This window comes from Pan troglodytes, chromosome 4, assembly GCF_028858775.2.
Source record: "Pan troglodytes isolate AG18354 chromosome 4, NHGRI_mPanTro3-v2.0_pri, whole genome shotgun sequence".
Classification (NCBI taxonomy): domain Eukaryota; kingdom Metazoa; phylum Chordata; class Mammalia; order Primates; family Hominidae; genus Pan; species Pan troglodytes.
The window spans coordinates 47,471,429-47,490,522 of NC_072402.2; the positions used below are offsets into that span (position 1 = coordinate 47,471,429).

The 19,094-nt window shown below is 44.5% G+C and overlaps 1 protein-coding gene across 35 annotated transcripts in view; it reads right to left on the minus strand.

Annotated features, from left to right (window-relative positions):
• Positions 1-6,788: 6,788 nt before the first annotated feature.
• Positions 6,789-19,094, minus strand: part of MAST4 (microtubule associated serine/threonine kinase family member 4) — a 575,831-nt gene continuing 563,525 nt past the window's right edge. For all 35 annotated transcript variants that reach the window (XM_054684309.2, XM_016953225.4, XM_054684303.2 and 32 more), the window contains 3 exons: positions 15,791-15,927; positions 13,597-13,778; positions 6,789-13,238 (listed from right to left, as the gene is read on the minus strand). In XM_054684309.2, coding sequence (XP_054540284.2) covers positions 9,334-13,238; positions 13,597-13,778; positions 15,791-15,927 — 4,224 coding nt within the window. In that variant the 3' untranslated portion in view covers positions 6,789-9,333. The remainder of the gene's footprint in view (positions 13,239-13,596; positions 13,779-15,790; positions 15,928-19,094) is intronic.

Genomic DNA, 19,094 nt, shown 5'->3' on the forward strand with positions numbered 1-19,094 from the left:
TTAACACAGCATACGTATTCCAAAAGGACAGAACTTTAAGGCAAATGATTTTTGTTTAGACAGGTTAAGGCTGGAGGATATGGTGATGCCAGCCTGACATATGCAGACTTTGTAGCTGCAACATGCTTGCTGCAGGCCTTGCAAACATCTTTTCATTCTTCCTTTCCCAGATGTTGACAGCCATCTCCTGGCAGCGCTTAATGAAATGGCAGATGACTATTTGTTAGAGGCTTTCAGCTTTACAAGAGCAATAGACATTTCGTCAAGCTGTGTGGGGTGATAACCTGTAACCATATGCAACAGATCTTTTTCCCATGTCTGGACATACTAAACTGGCATGTCACAGAGTGTACAGAGAACTTCACTCTTGGGACCCATCCCCTTTTTCAAGTGCTTGCCTGCCTACAAGTATTGGAATTGACAGCCCCAACATCAGCCAGTGATGTTGTAAGAGTTAGTGATCTTGTCTTTTGAAATGCTGGGTCACAGAAATCAGTGAGATGTTGCTGAGTGTTTTCCTATAAGGAATAGTGCTAATGACTCCAGTGCAGGGTCTGAGGTGTCTCAACTGCCAGAGAACTTCATCATGGGTCAGGCTGATTGGCTTTCAGCATACAAAACGTAATCAAACCAAGGTTTGGCAAAGCCTTGGTCATTTCCAAATTTTCTAGATATATGAGACATGTAGGGGGTAGAGAAAGAGAGGAATAACACAAAATGATTGCTTTGAGGAATAAAAACATCCTGGCAGGAGGGAAATGAAATTTAGAGAACTGCCCTACCATAGATTTTCTTAATGCCTGGCCTAGAATGAAGGAAGCAAATTTCTGTAGTTACTATAGCTACACGTTTTCATGTTACATTTGTGTTGTGAACCGAAAATGCTAGATGAGAAATTGTCTACTGATTAATTAGAACTGATAGAGGCCCTATTACAGAGAACGATTAGCTTCCTTCACTTAACGGTTTCCCACCAATCATCAAATTCATAATTTAGCACCATATGATTTTTCTACATGCAAAGAGGAAATAAGATAGCTTAGATTATTCAGAGAGGGGCCTGAATCTGAATTCAATTACATGACACCTGGTAATACTGAGAAAGGTCAAGAGCTTCAGAACCAGAAAAATTCAGATTCTAATCCAAGCTCTCTTTCCAGGGTGTATGTTAAGCAAACAACATAGCCTGGCTGGGCCTGATTTCTCATCTATAAAATGGGAATGGCACCACCGGGTTTGAGAATTGTGTTGATGTTTAAGTCAGAGGGCAGATGAAAAGCATCTTGCTCAGTACTAAGCACATACATGTGTGCGTGTATACACACATGCTTAGTACTGAGTAGGTATATATGTATACACACACACATACACACAGTAGGTGGACAATAAGTGTTTAGGTTGCTGTCTTCCTGATGGTTTCAATGGTTTTTGAGTTTTCTATGCCCAAGGGCTTAAAAAACACTAATAATCATCGTAGTAGACTTTAGCTGGAGACAAACTTGAGCACAGATGGTAAATATACTCTTATATTACTATTGCCCATGCCTCCCAGATAAGAATCACCTGCCCCTCATGTCCACTGATTATAAACCCAGTTTCTCAGGCCTTGTCCTAGAGATTTTTGAGTGAGTGGATCAGTGATGAGGTCTAGAAACTTGTATTTTTAACAAATATTCCAAGTAATTCTCATCTTCTAGGAAGCTTGGGGAGTAGTGATAACAATGCTTCTCAAATTTTGAAGGGCAAGCAAATTACTTGGCTATCATGGAAATGCAGAAAATCAGCAGGTCCAGGGATGGGGAAGGCAGGGGGTCAGGGGACTGAGATTCTGCATTCCTAACACACTCCCAGGTGATGCAGATGTTGCTGGTCTGAGGACCACACTTTGAGTGGAAAGGGTCCTTAGGGCTCAACTGGACCAGCAGTTATATGGGAAATGTCTTCAAGTTCTGTTCATGATGATTTCATGTTGAGGTAGAATGAGTCAAGTATCATCCTCTACCTGGGAAATTTGTTTTTGCTTTTCAACCTTGCATGCACATTAGAATCACCTGTGGAAGTTATTTTATTATTTTTTAATTATAGATGCCTAGGCCCAATCTTCAGAGATTCTAACTCCCTGGTGTGGCCAGGCAGGGCATTCATGTGGTCAACAGGCAGGCAGCATCTGAGTCATTTGAGAAGAGCTTGTTAGAATTTTCTGCGCTATCATAGGCCTTCTGAACCGGAATTAGCAAGATCCCACATGAATCATGTACATGTTAGAGCTGAGATGTGCTGCCTCACCTGAAGTCTTCAAGCCAACCCCTTTTCTTCTTGTAAATGCTTGGCAGTTCAGTGCTCAACAGCCAAGGGAAGCTGCCATTGCCCCCTGTGGGAGGGTTAGTACTATTTTTAGAAGTGATTTCTCCTTACTTTAATTCCTATCTCTAGTTCATGAATTCTCTGGTCCTCTTGATAGTCTTGCCCCATGTCCCCACATCATGCCACCTCCAAAAGGGAGAACTTGTAATTTTTTTATTATTATACTTTAAGTTTTAGGGTACATGTGCACAATGTGCAGGTTAGTTACATATGTATACATGTGCCATGCTGGTGCGCTGCACCCACTAACTCATCATCTAGCATTAGGTATATCTCCCAATGCTATCCCTCCCCCCTCCCCCCACCCCACAACAGGCCCCAGAGTGTGATGTTCCCCTTCCTGTGTCCATGTGTTCTCATTGTTCAATTCCCACCTATCAGTGAGAATATGTGGTGTTTGGTTTTTTGTTCTTGCAATAGTTTACTGAGAATGATGATTTCCAATTTCATCCATGTCCCTACAAAGGACATGAACTCATCATTTTTTATGGCTGCATAGTATTCCATGGTGTATATATGCCACATTTTCTTAATCCAGTCTATCATTGTTGGACATTTGGGTTGGTTCCAAGTCTTTGCTATTGTGAATAATGCCACAATAAACATACGTGTGCATGTGTCTTTAGAGCAGCATGACTTATAGTCCTTTGGGTATATACCCAGTAATGGGATAGCTGGGTCAAATGGTATTTTTAGTTCTAGATCCCTGAGGAATCGCCACACTGACTTCCACAATGGTTGAACTAGTTTACAGTCCCACCAACAGTGTAAAAGTGTTCCTATTTCTCCACATCCTCTCCAGCACCTGTTGTTTCCTGACTTTTTAATGATTGCCATTCTAACTGGTGTGATATGGTATCTCATTGTGGTCTGGATTTGCATTTCTCTGATGGCCAGTGATGATGAGCATTTTCTCATGTGTTTTTTGGCCGCATAAATGTCTTCTTTTGAGAAGTGTCTGTTCATGTCCTTCGCCCACTTTTTGATGGGGTTGTTTGTTTTGGCATTACCATTCAGGACACAGGCATGGGCAAGGACTTCATGTCTAAAACACCAAAAGCAATGGCAACAAAAGCCAAAATTGACAAATGGGATCTAATTAAACTAAAGAGTTTCTGCACAGCAAAAGAAACTACCGTCAGAGTGAACAGGCAACCTACAAAACGGGAGAAAATTTTCGCAACCTACTCATCTGACAAAGGGCTAATACACAGAATCTACAATGAACTGAAACAAATTTACGAGAACTTGTAATTTTTGTAGGCTGCATCACATTGTGCTTACATTGTTATAAAGAGGGAAAAATAATGCCTTGAAGAGCTGGGCACCCTTGTAGTCCCAGGTACTCGAGAGGCTGAGCAGAGAGGATCCCTTGAGCCCAGGGGTTTGAGGCCAGCATGGGCAACCCATGTCTCTTTAAAAAAATGCCTTGGGCTTAAAATAGGTAGCCCTCAGTTTATTAGGGAAATATTATACACCCAAACACATATTTAGCTACATTTCAATTTTTTAAAATCCCAAATAAGATAACACTACGTGGATGCTGAAAATACAGTACAAGAAATCGTGCCCCAGACTGGACAGACCCACAAGAGCATGTCTAATTGTTTGCCCTTTAATGACCTCATTAGTTTTACCTGGTCGAGCTCAAGGTAAATACCTTTAAAACTTCAATCTCTTGCTTTTCATTTAAAGTTTCATTTATGTATTCGCTCTAAACTGGTTGTTCACTTAATAGCTCTTGCTATGGCCATTACTGGCTCTGTGATGTGTGTACTTAATATCCTTTGTGGGTTTTTTCTTTTATGGTGAAGACCGACTTTTCTGCATAGCATGATACCAAGTCCCATTAAAATGACCATTTCCATACTTACGTTTAAAAACTGTGAATCTTAGCAGAGTGGGTTCCTCTAAGCAGGGAAAACTACATCACGCAGGCAGTGAAAAACACTGTCATGATTCTGTCCCATTTCATCTTGCAATTTATATTGTAGTAGAATAGTGTGTGGGAGGAGGAAGGTCTCGTCTAATGGTAGAGGTTAAATGTATGGGCTGTCCAGTCAGATCGCTTGAGCTCAAGCCTCAGTCCTGCCAATCACGAGGGTTAGTCACTTAACCTCTTTCCAAGTTTTGGCTTCCTAATTTATAAAATGAAGCAACGTATAGTTCAAATGGCACGGAGATTAAATAAGAAGATGGAAATAAAGTATTTAGTGTGTTACTTGGCTTCTAGTAAATGTGCTACAAACAGTAGCGACTACTAATACTTCCTTTCTTGTTCAATTCGGTCCAGCAAATGTATTAGTCCGTTCTCACACTGCTATAAAGAACTGCTCAAGACTGGGTAATGTATAAAGGAAAGAGGTTTAATTGACTCGTAGTTCAGCATGGCTGGGGAGGCCTCAGGAAACTGACAGTCATGGCAGAAGGCAAAGGGGAAGCAAGCCACCTTCTTCACACAGCGGCAGAAAGAAGTGCTGAGCAAAGGGTGGGGAAGAGCCCCTTATAAAACCATCAGTTCTCATGAGAACAGCATGAGGGAAACTGCCCCCATGATTCAGTTACTCCACCTCGTCTCTCCCTTGACACGTGGGAATTATGGGGGTTACAATTTAAGAGGAAATTTGGGTGGAGACACAAAGCCTAACCATATCAGCAAATATTTATTGATGTCTCCGATGTGCTTTGTCCTAGAAGTAAAAAACAAGACAGAGAACCAGGGAGCTTGAAGTCTAGCAAAGAAGATACACATGTAGAAAGGTAACTCCAAAATAATGCAGTGAGTGCCATGAGGCAGATACACAGTGAAGCAAAGACGGTCCACAGGTCGGTCCAGGCCTTTCCAAAAGGCTTCCTTCAGATGTCTGAGTCCAGCACACATGCTGAGCTGGAGTTATCTAGGGTAAGGATACATTTAAGGAACTGGCCTTTACCCGAAGAATATGGGTGCTACTTAAAGGTTTAAAGCAGGGTAGTAACATGGTGTGCTTACACTTGAGCAACATCACTCTAGGGACATTGTGAAGAACAGACTAGAAGGGGTAAGAGCGAAGGCAAGAAAACCAGTTAGGAGGCTGTTGAGGTCATCTGGAGAGAGACTATGATAGAGACCAAACTAAGGCTGCCAGTAGCACAATAGTGATGGGACATGGATTGCACAGAAGAGTATATTGTGAAATCAGTAAAGCTTTTTTTTTTTTTTTTTTTTAAGATGTAAGGCAAGAAAGAAGAGTTTAGGCAGAAATCTAGGATCTGACTCGGAGAAAAGATGGGGAATACAGTGAGCTTTGAAAGAAGGGGCACCAAAATAAGCATATTTTTGGACATTTTGAGTGTGAGGTGCCTGAGCCAAGTTGAAATGCTCAGGGACCAAGGATGAACCCAGGAAACACCAGTATCTAAAGGGACAAGAGGACAAGGAAGAAATTCTCTAAAGAGAGAAAAAGAACAGGTTGAAGACAACTAGGAGAGAGGGCTGTCAGGGACAGACCGGTTCTCAAGATGGTCTACTTAAGTGATGTCTTGACAAGAGGGCTTTAGAGTCAGCTGTGTCACTGGTGACCTCTACCAGAGCGATGTTGATGGCATGGGTGACAGAGCCAGGTTTCAAAGGGGTGAAGACCCAAAAATACTAAGTGCAGACTCCTCTTGTAGGATGTCACCTGAGAAGGGACAGAGGGAAAAGGCCAGGTAAAGAAAGGGTTTTCTGAAAGGAAAGAGACAGTTGGGGAGGAAAAAGAGAATGCTGAGGCAGACTATGGTAATTGATGGAGCAAGTTCGTGAGAGAATGAGAGGAGGTGGTGGTGGTGTCACAGAGAAAGGAGAATCAAGACCCCCTGAGTGTGGGAAGATGGTGAGTGTGAGTGTAGAAGTTGGTAAGTTCTGCAGGCAAGGAAAAAGGTTGGTAGAAAAAAATAGGAAGAAGTTAAAAGAGGACTTAATCTTTTTTTTTTCTTTTTTTTGGAGATAGGGTCTCGCTCTGTTGCCCAGGCTGGAATGCAATGGCACAATTATAGCTTGTTCACTGCAGCCTTGAACTTATGGGTTTAAGTAATTCTCCTACCTCAGCCTCCTGAGTAGATGGGACAATAGGCGTACACCACCACACCCAGCTAATTTTTCAAGTTTTTGTAGAGATAGGGTCTATGTTGCCCAGGTTGGTCTCCAACTCCTAGCTGAAGCCATCTTCCTGCCTTAAGACTCCCAAGTAGCTAGGACTACAGGTGAGCACCACTATGCCCAGCTAAAGGACTTAATGTTGAAGAATATTTGTGTACATTTTTAAGAAAAAAAGGCAAACTGTTCCACTCAGCAAAAAGTAATCTGTAAAAACCTATCCTTTCCATAATACCAGAGTAATAATCAGTAATATTTTTTGGAGGTGGAATGTATATGAGTATATTAGAAAAAAACTTACGAGTCATTATCTTTTCATGCTAAATTTTTATTTCAATGTTATGCAACTGCATAAGTATAAATATTTTGTTCAATATACAACAATTATGACGTCCATAAGGAATTTCTTAGAGAAAATAAGACTGCAAACACTTTATTGCACAGATCCTAACAAACTTTTAAGCTGGTAAATCTACAGCTGGGAGTACTACCAAGGAGCACATCCTACAATCACACAGAGACTGACCAAATAGAACACAATGAGGAGAATTTCTACCAGCTGATTGGAGAGGTTTACAACAACAAACATGTAATACATGAATGCAACCTTAAGTACTCTTAACTCATTTATAATGAAAAACATACTTGGCAAAAATGATGATACACTATACAAAATATACATAAAAATATCATTTGTAAACAAATAGCTAGTTGTGCTTTAAAGGAAATTGGACAGTTAAAAAGCAAAGGCTTGTAAACCATGAACTACCTCCCCGACAGACTTGTCCCGATGGCTGAATGTAGGATTGGGTTATGACAACTGCCAAACACAGATATGTATTATAAACGTTGAGACCAGTTTTGAAATCCATTAGTAAACTCTTGTAAAGTATATATATATATTTTTACAGCTTCACAATATAGTGATGGGGAATGGCTAAAACCATATGGGGAAAAAAAATGAGGGGCAAGGAGGAGGCTTTTTTCTTTTTCTTTGTTTGTTTGTTTTTTTCCTTTTTCCCAAAGCCAATTCATTTTACAACGAAGGACAACTGAGCAGTCGGTTAAGTTATGCCTTTGTTTTCAGAGTGGAGTTTATAGCCTCACTAGAAGATTTACAATCCATAAGGCCATAAGATGATGCTGTGCTTAGATGAACAATTTCATAGCGTGAAGATACTAAGACATCCCCCAAGAGAGTTTGGGTGCTAGATTAGTTATTTATTGGTCATTTTTTTTCTCTTACAAAACCAAACAAAAAATTCTGCTATGGTTCCCAAGCAACTTATAAATACTTATCTGTAGTTTCTCTTAGTGCCTTAGTATTTATATCAGCAAGTGCCATCTTACAATACAAAACAAGCCACCAAAGAAACTGCAACAACAGAAACAAAAACAAAAAATCAAAAACCTTCAGCACTAAAATGATTTGACAAATTCTACATATTCCACGGTATACAAAATTTAAATAAGGCTTAGCAAAAGTAAAAAGGATGGTCACATTCAAGCACCAAATAGCTCCAGCGAGTCTCTTTGTTACAAAAATGCTGCTCTGTATTAAGACAGTATTTTTTGCATACAAATAAAGAGATCAGGTTATGAAATGTGTGGAGCTACTAGATGCAGCAGAAATGAATGTGAAACCCAGGAACTTGCTAAAAACAGCAAGCTTCATCTACAACATAAGGCCCCAGCTATGTATTAAAATGTATCTGATGTCCTGATTATTCTTTAATCGATATGCTACGATGCCAAAATCCACCCCCAGTTCTTTTCCTCAAAAAAGCAAATTTAAAACCTCTTCCAATGCCTGATGCTTATTACTCAAGTACTAGAAGATTTGGGTGCAGCCAGTAATTTTCCTTTTTATTCAAGAGCAGGGCTGGTGCAGGACTACTACAAAATGTGTGCTTCTTGGACTAGTCACTCACAGCATAAAGGCCTGAGTTTAAGAGTTTGAAAAGAAGGAAAAGAAAGCAAACAGAAAGAAAGTTGATGTGTGTTTATAGTCCCCACTCTACCTCAGGTGAAGGCCAGACATCCACATCCACAGAAAGGAACAACTGGCCTTTTAGACAGTTGGACCAGGGATCCAGTGTCCATTGGGATGGCCGTGTAATGAAAATGGCTAGCTCCACTTGTCCTGGCCATTCCTAATGGAGGAGGATTCCAAATGCAGTACTTAGAGTAGTTCTTGCTTTAGATCTGGAAATATAGGTAGCCAGATACAGTACTATCAGAAACTCTGGTTAAAATACACATGAAAACTCAGAATCTACTGTGTTTAGGGCTTTCTTCCATCTTAACTTAGAATGTTTTAGCTTATAAAAATGGAACCTTGAAATAGTCTCTTAAACCACAGACCAAAACATGTAGGTGGATGTGTATATACACGAATATGGGTGTATCTCTGTTCACACACACCCAGTTTTGACCATTTTGCTTCATTACTACATTATGATAAATGGTAAAGCAAAAATCTTATTTAAAAAAAGCTGTAGTAAACGACGCAATCAGCAGCCAGGTATAGACTCTACATCCCAAACCAAACACGATGCTATATATTTACAAAGAAAATCATTTTCCTCAACAACCCTCAACTGTAATTTTTTTTTTATTTTTATTATTATTTTTTTTTTGTACAAACACTATCTGGTAACAGTTTTACCGGTTACAACTGGGAAGGCATCTGGAAGAAGGTCCCCTCTTTGTCTTTCTCTCTCCCCTGTCTCAATGAGGCTCCGAGCTCTGCCTGGCGGACATTCCCACACAGTGCTGGTTTTGAAAGGTAGTCAAGACACAGTCGCCCGTTCAGGACGGGTCTCTACAGTCCTGCCCCGGGGCCCTCCCCGTTACAAGGCCTTTTTGTGAGGGCTGCTACGCAAACTCTCTTTCCCCCGCCTCTGCCGTACCACAAAGTCCTTCTCATTAGAAAGGGAGATGGGGCGGTCAGTGTTTGGGGCTGGGGATGGCTTGGTCACGTCTCTGCCCACGTTCTGTTTCCTAGCTGGGGGAGGCTGGGCTGGGGCAGGGTCCTTCCCTTTGGTTTCCCCTACGGTGGCAGTCACCGAGAGAGCCCTGTCCCGGTGGCTGGCCCCGCCCATGGTGTTTGGGTCGGGGTGGTGTGACTCCAGAGGCAGGGTGGAGACCCGGAAGGAGGGCAGGGAGTCACTCTTTGTCATGTGGGTTCGGCCCTCCCCGGCAGGCTGAGCCTTCCTATGGTCCCTGTTGCTGGGGGCTGGAAGCTCCAGCATGCCCCCGGCGGCCTTGGCAGAAGAGGTGTCGCTGCTGGCTGCAGAGGCCTCTCTAACTCCGGCCCTGGTTTCAGGGAAGCTGGAGGAGCAGCTCAGAGACTTTTCCGGGAGGGCCGTGGATCGGAAAGAACTCTGCCCAGTGGCTGAGGGGGACCGTTTCATGCCATTGGGCTTGTCTGCCTCCGTCGGTGGCTTCTGGGGACCGGGCCCTTTCCCTCTGGCCTCAGGGAAGCCCTTCCCCACCCCCGCGGCTGGCCGCTCCGCGCCTTTCAACCGGTTCTCGCTATGCGCAAAGGAAAGGCCGGCCTCGAGCTTGTCGCCCTCTGCTGGAGCATAAAGTGCTTCAGTGCATTTCTTCCCTTCCGCCCTTCTGTCGGTGTTGGCGGCCGGCTGACTCGGGCTTTTGTCTGTCTGTCTGTTGTCTGTCTGTTTGCACAGGGTGGGGCAATCTTTCACAGTGGATGGTTTGGGGTGCTTTGGAGACAGGGTTTGCTTTTCACCAACAGTGGACAGTTTCTGGTCCGCTGGCTCACTAGGCCCTGGGTGTCCCGGCCTTGGCAAATGCACAGGCTTCTCCAGCACCTCCAGGGGCCGCCCACCACTGGTGGGTTGTGGCTTGGCGTCTAGAGGACCCCTGTCAGTGTGCAGTGGGACAGAGGGCCCACCTTCTCCCTGGCCAATCCCATCGCTGGCTTTGTTCTGGGAGCCTGGGGTAGCAGGAAACACATCCGGTCCACTCTTACTGTGGCCCTTCCCCTCTCTGCTAGAGCCACCGAGGGACTGAGTGGCAGGCTCTTTGCCCTTTGTGGCCCCGACACTTGGTTTCTGAGAGGAGAGGGACCGGTCGGGGTGCTTAGTCTTTGGAGGGCCCGGGTCAGGGCCAGGCCGGGGCTTGTGGCTGCTGCTTTCACTGTGCGCAGCAACAGGCTTGGGAGGGTCCTGGGGGCTCGGGCTGGGCTCTGCAGTGCTGGGCTTGGCCCCCGGCTCTCTGCCAGAAGCGTGGCTTGGGGAACTGCAATGCTGCCTGGCAGCCGGGCTGGACAGGTCTTTGGCGGTCAGAGGGGGCGGAGGGATGCTGCTGGGATGCCTTTGTAGAGGCTGCTCCTTCCTTTCAGGTTCCTTGGCACCATCTTTCTGCAAAGCTGGGAAACTGGAGAGCTTTTCACTCTTCTCACTCTCAATTCCAAGTGGCTGCAGAGACCGCCTGGCAAGAAGCGCTTCGGGCTTGGGTTCCACGCCACGCCTCACCTTGCCCAGCTCCTTCTCACAGGGAATTCCAGCTGAGTGCAGAGAGGAGTTGTCTCTGGGCGGGGGCCTCGCCTCATCTGGGCCATCTTTGTGGTTCGTTTTCCCACCCGGCGCCCATGCTTTCTCCATGGCCTGGGTCTGTGTATAGAAATCTGGGTGGGTCCTTCCCACAGAGAGGAGATTTTTGGAGTTGTCACTGGTTTTCGCAGTTTCTGGAAAGCACAGTTCCATGGAGGGCTCTCTGCATGTGTCAGCCCTTGCAGCAGAGCGCTCGCTTCTGGCTGTGGGAGGGCCTCTTTCAGACGATTCCCTCAGGCCTGGCTTCTCCCTTGAGGGGGAAGCTTCAGGTGGGAGCGGGCAGCGTGGCCTGGCCAGGTCAGGGCTGTGGAGGTTCTGCCCCAGGCAGGTCAGAAGCTTGGGGTCAGTGGTGTGGTCTTGGTGTTTAGGGGAGCTGCTCTCTCTCTGTTGGGGATTGCTTTCCATGACTGTTCCGGGGCTCCTGGCAGTAGGATGGGGACCTTTCCTGTCCCTCTTTAACTCTGGGTCAGGCAGGGAAACTGCTGGTGAATTCTGGAGACCTCGGCTGGGGGGCAGGAACCGAGGCTCCAGCAGGTAGGATTTATTCATCTTTAAGCTGGAAGGAGAAAGCTCTCTTGCACTGGTGGTATCGTTCTTTTTCCCACTGCTGCTGGGGAGAGCTGGTGGCACAGAGGCCCTCACGTCACCACTTGGGCTGGGGCTCTGTGCAGACTCCGGGGAAGGCAGTTCTGTCTTGGAGGCCTGAGGTCCGGACAGGAGAGCAATGTCCAGAGTGCCCTCGATCGGCTTCAGGCATGAGACAGACCTACCTTCTAGCTTATACTCGGAGGGGCTCTTCCTAACAGGGGACTCAGGAGCAACCAAGCCAGGCTTCTCCGTTCCACTGTCCACCCGGCCTGTTAAGGCCTTGAGGGGAACAAAAGAGACGGCACTCATCTGAGCTGCATGGGTGCTGCTGACAAAAGCTCGGCTCTCAGAAGCCGGCGGGGGCTCCTGCTGCCCACCCGTGGGTCGGACTGGGTTCCCTGGCAGGCATTCGTGGGAGCCAGCTGTCATCTTGGGCTTCAGCACAGGGCAGAGGTTGTCCTCTTTGTCCTCAAGTGACATTTTCTTTCGGAGGTAATCGATGTTGGCCAGCTTGCTGTCTAACTTTTCACATCGGAGAAGCTCCTTGGCCTGGGAGGACTTCTCCGTGCCTTCCCCCTTCCCAGAGATGCCCCTGTCGAGGGAGTGGCAGAGACCATCCTGGAGGGTGCCAGGAGCGGGGGCCCGTCTGAAGTCCCCGCCACCCTGGCCGTGCTCCGCAGGCACCGGGCCATCCGACATCGCACCCTCGCTGGCGCGCACGCTGGCCTGCTTGTGAAGAGCGTCCTTCAGCAGGCTGCCCAGCGGTGGCGCCTCCTGCACAGACGCTTTGTTTTCAAAAGGACTTGACCTTTCCACAGCCTTCGGATAGATTTTCTTCTCTCTCTCTTCCAGCTTAAACAGAGCAAAGTTTTCCAAATCACTCCCGGGTCCATGGGATTTCTGGTGGGATTCCTGTTTCTCTGGGAAGCCGTCTGGCTTCTTCACCACCACCTTGGCCTTCAGCTTGTCGCGGTCCAGGTCGTCCACAGACTCCTGGCGGCCCACCTTCCGGGAGACTGGGCGTTTCAGGCAGCCTTGCTCCACTGGCCGGGCGCGGCTGAGCGGCGGCACGTCGCACACGTTCTCATCCAGGCTCTGCAGCGGCGCCTCCCGCTGGGACTGCTCCCGCTGCACCTCCTCTTGGGTCACCTCCAGGCTGTGCTTGCGGGAGCACAGGTGCTTCTTGTCACTGCCGTAAGAGGGCGACAGCTTCTCCTCGGACTGCACGCGCTTGAGCAGCGGGGACCTGGGGGGCTCCGCACTCTTGGGCCTCACGATGTGTCTGACGATGGTGGGCGGGGAGTGCATCTTGCTGGGAAAGGCTTGCGCGATCTTGGAATTGCCCAGTGAGTGTCCCAGAAGAGGGGATGGTGACCGCTGCGGGGAGGTGGGTTGCGGGGTTGGAGAGGGCGTCCGGGCCAGCGGGGACAGTGGGATGTTGCCGGCGGATTTTCGCCTTCCGGACCGGTACCGCTGCCCGCCGAGTTTGGGTGCAAGACCGTGGAGAGTGCTGGGGCGGATGTGCCCGGACCCTGCTGGGGAATTGGGGGCACTAGAACTAGGGGAGCTGCTCTGGGAGGAATTAGTACCTGTGGATGGAAAACAGAAGGCTGTGAGCATCCATGGTCATTTTCCCCTTTTTTTCACAGTTGTAGCCCAGACTGTATTAGGTAAGGCCAGGTAAGATCAGCAAATTGTCTCAGCATTTAGCTAGTGGAATAAACACTTTTCAGATAAACCTCTCCAGGCCAAGGTTTAGCCCCATACTTCTTGACTTATTTGTTTGGTCAGAATAGCCACATCTTATGACCTCTCTATAAATCTGTCTTTATAATTGACACCTTCAACCTGCTTTCTTTCAGCTGGAACAAGCTTCATGTTTTTGGGGGACCTCACATGACTTTACCTCCCCTCCCCTCTGCTGTTTAGACCAGGAGACTCACTCACCAGATGGGAAGTCAGGGGTGGAGCGGTAGCTTGGTGTTGGAGACCGGGGAGACAAGCTATGAGTGGGGGAACCTGGGAGGCTCTCACCCGATGACAGGGATCTGTTCAAGCAGGAGAAACTTCGGCTGGTGTGGAGTAAAGGAGAAGGCTGCTTGGCTAGCTTTTTGAAAAGAGATCTCCTCCTACAGAAAAACAGGAAAAAACTGTTCAGTCTTCTTTCAGAACTATTGCTGCCTCCCCAAAATACCATTGTGCTCAGTTCAATAACTCCGTGTGAGGGACAGGGATACAACAGCAGATCCTATTAAAGAGCAGAACACCACTTTCCTATTAGAAACCTTCTTATGACATGTAAAGGAAGAGTATTTAATAGTAGACAATGGAGCCTCTCTCAATTCCAAACACTTAAGAAGAGTTGGAAAAATAGGAAAAATATAAAATGCATTAAAAATACATTCATTTACTTGTTAGGTATATGAGGAGGATGCTCTTTGCTTGAAAGCTTCTGAGTACCTACCCCTAAATATGCAGACACAACTTAACTAAGAGATAATACGAAGTAAACCTCTGGAAGCAAAACCATGGTATTGGAAATCAAATTCTTTAATGGTGATAGGCTGGGCAGAGGCCAATGAAGGGCTATTTGCTGTGCTTATTCCATTGTGGGCTCTTGAATATTCCTAACAACAATGCAGGCTGTATGACGACAGAAAAACCGAGAAAGGTGAAGCTGAAGCGTATCGTATCAGCAGGGCAGCAGACACTGTACTGCAGCAGAAGCAAATGTGGATTTGGTACTCAATGAGCACATCTTAAGGCAAAAGCACAGCTTCTGACACCTTAGCAGGGCATCGGGCTGTGCAAAGTTCTTTTACCATATAAGCCTATATATGGTAAGATCTAACCCACTCCACATAAGCTTAAAACAGAAAGTTTCTGGTTGCTAGCCCTTCAAACAATTTGTTCTAAATGATTTAAAGCACAGCCAAAATATAAAGCATAATAATAAAGAAGATCTTATGTGTGTGTAATTTTAATCAGAGTAATAAATGTACTTGGGTGAAAAAGTCAAATAGTTCTATAAACATACAATGAAAAACAGCAACTCCTCTACTCAAATTTTTCTCTACTCCCCAAAGAAGTCGCTTTGTATTCTTTTACCTGTTTCTTCTCCCATTTGTCTACATATTGCTAAATGTTTGTACACTGCTATTTTTTAGTTTTTCAGTTTTAGAAATTACCTGTTGATTTTCTACTATGAAAGATGATAATTAAGCTCTTATACAACCACCTTCTACCTTGCAACCAAATATATTTCCCCTTTTCTATTCTTCCCAATATAGCGAAAGCAAAATTTTTGGTTAGAAAAACGGCCGGTATTTTATCTTATATTATAAATATTGTTCACAGCTGGGCCATATGAAACATAATTCTGTTCCTTTCTTGTATAACTTTTTTTCCCCCCAGAGTTAATACATGGTTTTTCGTTTGCTTGTTTTTCTACATTTCTATCATCAAAAATCCTTTTAATATGATGTGACTCATCAGGCCCAATTGAGTAAAGAAATGCTGTGGCATTGCAAAGGAGGCACACCCAGAGAGCTGCCTGGCAAGAAACAGCCCTGCCAGAAACACATACCTCTTGCTAGTGTCTGCAAGCAGCACAAAAAGATACTGATCAGTGCTTCCCAGGCTACAAAAGTATATAAGCTAGTTCGTTTTTCAGTGAGTAAAACAAAGCCCTTTTATTTCTAGGCTTATTCGGAACCTTTAAAGATACAGTAATTTTAGAATATCTGGCATTTTAAAAACAGCAACTGTTTGTTTTTTGATAATGTAAAGGACATTTTAAATGTAGATTTAATGTTAAAAACCACCTGAAGATCCAGTTCCTCAATCCAACTCAACTGAAATCAAGTGAAGAGGCTTAAAAAACAGCAAAGGGCTTTTCCTGACATTCACACATGATAAAAAACAATCTGAATCCTTCCACAATGTAAATATGTAAATCCTTTTACTATGGAAATTAATGCTATTATGAATATGGATTTTAATGTATACATATATGTGAACCATAACATAAAATTTCTCACAGAAAAATAGATCTTCTTCATATGTAAGCATTTAATTAAGGGGTAACTTTTCCCCAACATAGGTATACACCAAACTTAAAAAGAATACTGATTTTACTAACCTTTCGAGACTTTCTTTCTTCTTGGATTTCTTGCTCCGCCTCACCATCCGGCTCTTATAGCTGTTTCTCCTGGCTGGTCCAGTTTTGATTGATGTGTTTTCAAATGGGGTAGTAGTGATTGACACCTTATTCCCACTCTAAAGAAAAGATGAGGTGGCATTAAAGGGAAATGCTATGATGAAGCAAGATCAGAACAGAGATGAGAGATTCATAGACAAATACAAATAGAAAGGAACATACATATAAAAGGCCTTCTGTTTCTAAATAACCCTTCAATCAAAGAAGTCCTGCCAGAATACAAACTGGGTGGAAGGCAAAATATGAAGTTTCTTTACGAGGGTGAGTTCTGGAGTCCACAGATCTGAGTTCAAATCCAAGCACTGTGCCCTTACCAGGCTGCTACCCTCCCTACCCTCAACTTCCTGTACCAATTAACAATATAATCCTACCTATCTCCTGGGGCTCATTTGAGGATCACATGAGAGCAAGTCTGTAAAGCCTTTTGCACCCAGTGCAACACAAGGAAAGAACACTATAAATAAGATAACTACTTCTTCCACAGGTATTAAGTATTAATGTTCCCAGTGGCTGGCTGCTCTTGGTTGATTTTTCTTTTTTCTCCTTTTTGTGTTTTTCCTTTGGCCTAAAAATTGTAGAGTAACAAAACCGAATGAGACTTTTATTTTTAATTATTTTAAAAGGCTCCTTTTCTATCACCATAAAACCTGTCAGTTTGCAGAGCTGGAACATTTATGCCAGCCAGTAGGAAACCTCTTTTTAACCAGGTCATACAGGGTAAGGTAATTTCTGGTGAGTTTCGGTGTCCTTTCTCTCAATCCTGGGAAGGGGCTTGCTGGGCAGCCTCTAGTGATGGAACTGAGCGTGGAGTCAGCAGTCAGGCCGAGGGGGGCCCAGGGCAGGTGGGTAGTCCCTGGCATCAATTACCCTTCCTGAATTTCATAATAACCAGGGGAGAAACCTGTCCTTTCAAGGTCACAGATGGCCCCAATTACCATGAAAGTACAAGAGGTACAAGGAAAAGGATCTTTTTAAAGGCCCATGCCTGGAAGATACCTAGAGCTCAGCTCAGCATGGTACCAAGTGAAGGGGAGTTGGGGGGAGTTAGGTATGGTGGCAGCAGAGGACCGAAAAGACAGGGAATGACTGTCTTAAAGATAGCATCTACCTTCCCCCTTGATTTGGGAAGTAATCCATGCTACAGTAAGAAGACAACAGGAAAGTATTAAAAAAAAATTAAGAAGCTTACCACCCAACCACTAGTCATATTTCAGTATATTTCCTGTTTTTTTCTCACGCATGTGTAAATAGGCACATATGTACACATGCTTTATAACTAATTTAAATCTCAGTTTATTTACAGCTTTATGTTGCTTTTTCATTGCACATTATATAATTTGGAAAAATTTTCCCTTTATCATTAAATAATCTTTAAAAACATGATTTTTACTGGCTGAGCAATATATCCGATCAGATGGGTGAATCAAAATTATGTAATATTTCCTTACTGCTATTGTTCTCTTTTTTTTTTGTTTTTTGAGACACAGTTTCACTCTTGTTGCCCAGGCTGGAGTGCAATGGCACGATCTCGGCTCACTGCAACCTCTGCCTCCCAGGTTCAAGTGATTCTCCTGCCTCAGTCTCCCAGGTAGCTGGGATTACAGGCATGTGCAACCAGGCCTGGCTAATTTTGTATTTTTAGTAAAGACGGGGTTTCTCCATGTTGGTCAGGCTGGTCTTGAACTCCTGACCTCAGGCGATCTGCCTGCGTTGGCCTCCCAAAGTACTGGGATTACAGGCATGAGCTACCGTGCCCAGCTGATTATTTTCTGTGTTTAAATTCTTACACAGTTTGATGTTGTCCCTTATTTAGTTTGGTTATTTGTATTTCTTTAAGAAATGATTTATTCAGTCTTACATCCAGTTTAATATTGGAAGGTCTTAGTATTTTATTATTAGTTTTAGAGTTCTTTAATTTTTTTTAATTAAAAAAAATTTTTTTGAGATGGGGTCTTGCTCTATTGCCCAAGTTGGAGTGCAGTGGTGTGATCACAGCTCACCACAGCCTCGAACTCCTGGGCTCAAGCAATCCTCCTGCCTCACCCTCTGAGTAGCTGGGATTACAGGAGCACACAACCACGGCTGACTTAGAATTCTGTGTGTGTTTAAGACAATATACTTTCATACCTAATGTCATATTTGCAGGAAATATTTTAGGGAAAGGGGGCTTTAACTTCAACAAGAGAAAAAAGTTTATTTTGTTTTCTATCGCAAAATAATAAACATTCTTCATGCAAGCCCCAAAACATTAAAAATAAAACTTTATCTGATAGTAGAGATTGCATTCTAGTTGTTCTTTAATGAGAAAAATCATTTTGTAAGTATGTAAGGTCTACCATTGAAGGTTTTTTGGAGTGGGGTCTTCTCTTCACAAATTGAGGCCATGCTGAAATTTTAGTATTTCCTGTGGTGAAGGAAAGGGGCAACAAGCATGGCGAGTTCCTGTGTCACTGATGTTCCTTCAGTCCTCTTCCATATGCAGAGAGTGGACGTGCAGAACCATAATGATCACTGGGGCTATACTACCATGTGTGCCACTAGAGCTGGAATCCAGTTCCACTCTTTTCTAATACAACTCAGGATTGACTTTTTAAAAGCATAGATTTATTTTTAAACCATTTTCATATATATTCTCTAAATTTATTTTCACAAACAAGTCGTAAGGGTTGTTTGTTTCACCCTCGCGGCCTAGAAGATTTTGTTATCCTTCCTTTACAGGTGAAGAAAACGGATTCTGAGACAAAAGACAACAAGGTTCTTGTTTCCGAGGTCACTGAGAGTCCAGTGGAAGAGCCCATGCTGGCTCTCTTGCTGCTCACCCCCAAAGCTCCTCCTACCAAACCCCGCTCCCTGTGGGCAGGGAATGCCCCCCAGTCCTCTCCATCTCTCCTGAGCCTGGCACAGTGCATAGCTGGTACTTAATGAGTGGCGGTAAGGGAAACAGGCACTTGATTGACATGTGGCATGGTCAAAGTATAAGACTGTCAAGATAAAATGAAGGAGCCATAAACATATAAAATTGTATGAGACACATATAAATCCTCAACATACTTATCATCAGAAAACAGTGAAGACCAGGGCTTAAATGACAGCACATCACTAGACTCAGTACAAATGCTCCTACCCCTATAAAGACCAAGCCCAGTTCTGTTTCTTGTCTCCACAAGTGGCTGTTCCAGAGGAAAATTCATTTAACTTACAGGCATACGCCAAAGACAACTTCTCT